The 1,836-nt window shown below is 38.7% G+C and overlaps 1 protein-coding gene across 1 annotated transcript; it reads left to right on the top strand.

The window, feature by feature from the left end:
- Positions 1-933, top strand: LOC131822580 (olfactory receptor 4C11-like). Its single transcript, XM_059158870.1, has one exon. It carries the CDS (start codon positions 1-3, stop codon positions 931-933), a length of 933 nt encoding a protein of 310 aa, XP_059014853.1.
- The last annotated feature ends 903 nt before the right edge of the window (positions 934-1,836 follow it).

The following is a 1,836-nucleotide window of genomic DNA, read 5'->3' as shown; positions in this document are numbered from 1 at the left end:
ATGCAAAAAATTAGCAATGTAACTGAGTTCATACTGCTAGGATTGACTCAAGATCCTATGAAAAGGAAGATAGTATTTGTAATCTTCTTCATTTTTTATGTGGGAACCATGGTAGGGAATTTGCTGATTATTGTGACCATCAAGTCCAGCCGGACACTTGGGAGCCCCATGTACTTTTTCCTATTTTATTTGTCTCTTGTTGATGCCTGCTTTTCAACTTCCATAGCCCCCAGACTAATTGTGGATTCACTCTCTGCACAAAGAACCATAACTTACAATGAGTGCATGACTCAAGTCTTTGCACTACATTTCTTTGGCACAATGGAGGTCTTTGTTCTCATCCTCATGGCTATTGATCGCTATGTGGCCATTTGTAAGCCCTTACATTACTCAACCATCATGAGTCAGCAATTCTGTACCATCCTGATTATTATTGCATGGTTAGGGGCTTTTTTTCATTCCATCGCTGAGATATTGCTAGCCTTGAAATTGCCTTTCTGTGGACCCAATTTGATTGATCATTACTGCTGTGATTTGCAGCCCTTGCTGAAACTTGCATGCATGGACACCTATCTGATCAATCTAGAATGGGTGTCTAACAGTGGGACTGTTTGCACAGGCAGTTTTATGATCCTGATGATTTCATACATTATCATCTTGCATTCACTGAGAAACCACAGTGCAGAAGGGAGGAAAAAAGCTCTCTCCACTTGCATTTCTCACATCATTGTAGTTATCTTATTCTTTGGTCCATGTACATTCATATATGCACGCCCCCCAACCACTTTCCCTATGGACAAGATGGTGACTGTATTTTATACTATTGGGACCCCTTTTCTCAACCCATTCATCTACACACTGAGGAATGCAGAAGTGAAAAATGCCATGAGAAAGCTATGGCGTATCACAACTACCTCAGAAAGCAAGAGATGAATTGAGGGGTCTTTTGATTCCATAATCTGTATAGATATTAAGTATAATGGTGTGTATCCTTATTTAACCAATTCAATCTCTTACAATGCACCTGATTTCCTTACTTTATTTCTGTACTTCTGCCCTCAAACTAGTAGCTTCCCTCATGTCATCAACCTGGTTCTTACTTTTCCTGAGAGCTCAATTCTGACATTGCTGATTATGAAATACTCCTCACATTTCAGTCTACGCTCTGGTTTGATAAGGAGAAAGATATTTATACAATCACAACTGGTCCAACAGTGAGCATCCATAAGTGAAGAATTGCCTGTAATCTATGTTCTGTAATTCTCTCTAGAGTAAATTTCAAGTAAGGTACCCTGCTTTCATTTGAACTCATTTAAAGCAAAGGAACTAACATTCTGCTTTTAGAGATTATTTTCATTATGTCATTAGTTTATCTTAATAAGTTCCACATGAGTGAGCCAAAGGCCAAAAAGATTAAAAAAAAAAAAAAAAAACTATATGTCATCTATTTCATAAACAGTTTCTCTGTACCCCAATGTTTTTAGCAGCAATAGCCATGGTTGCCAAATTGTGGGAAGAACCAAGATTCCCTTCAACAGACGAATGGATAATAAAGATGTGGTCCATATACACTATGGAGTATTATGCCTCCATCAGAAAGGATGAATACCCAACTTTTGTAGCAACATGGACAGGACTGGAGGAGATTTTGCTGAGTGAAATAAGTCAAGCAGAGAGAGTCAATTATCATATGGTTTCACTTATTTGTGGAGCATGACAAATAGCATGGTGGACATGGGGAGTTAGGAGAAGGGATTTGGGGGAAATTGGAAGGGAAGGTGAACCATAAGAGACTATGGACTCTGAAAAATAATCTGAGGGGTTTTAAGTGGTGGG

The sequence above is a fragment of the Mustela lutreola genome, chromosome 1 (assembly GCF_030435805.1).
Source record: "Mustela lutreola isolate mMusLut2 chromosome 1, mMusLut2.pri, whole genome shotgun sequence".
Classification (NCBI taxonomy): Eukaryota; Metazoa; Chordata; class Mammalia; order Carnivora; family Mustelidae; genus Mustela; species Mustela lutreola.
Note: the sequence above shows the minus strand (reverse complement) of the source record. Positions and strands in the feature narration are given on the sequence as shown.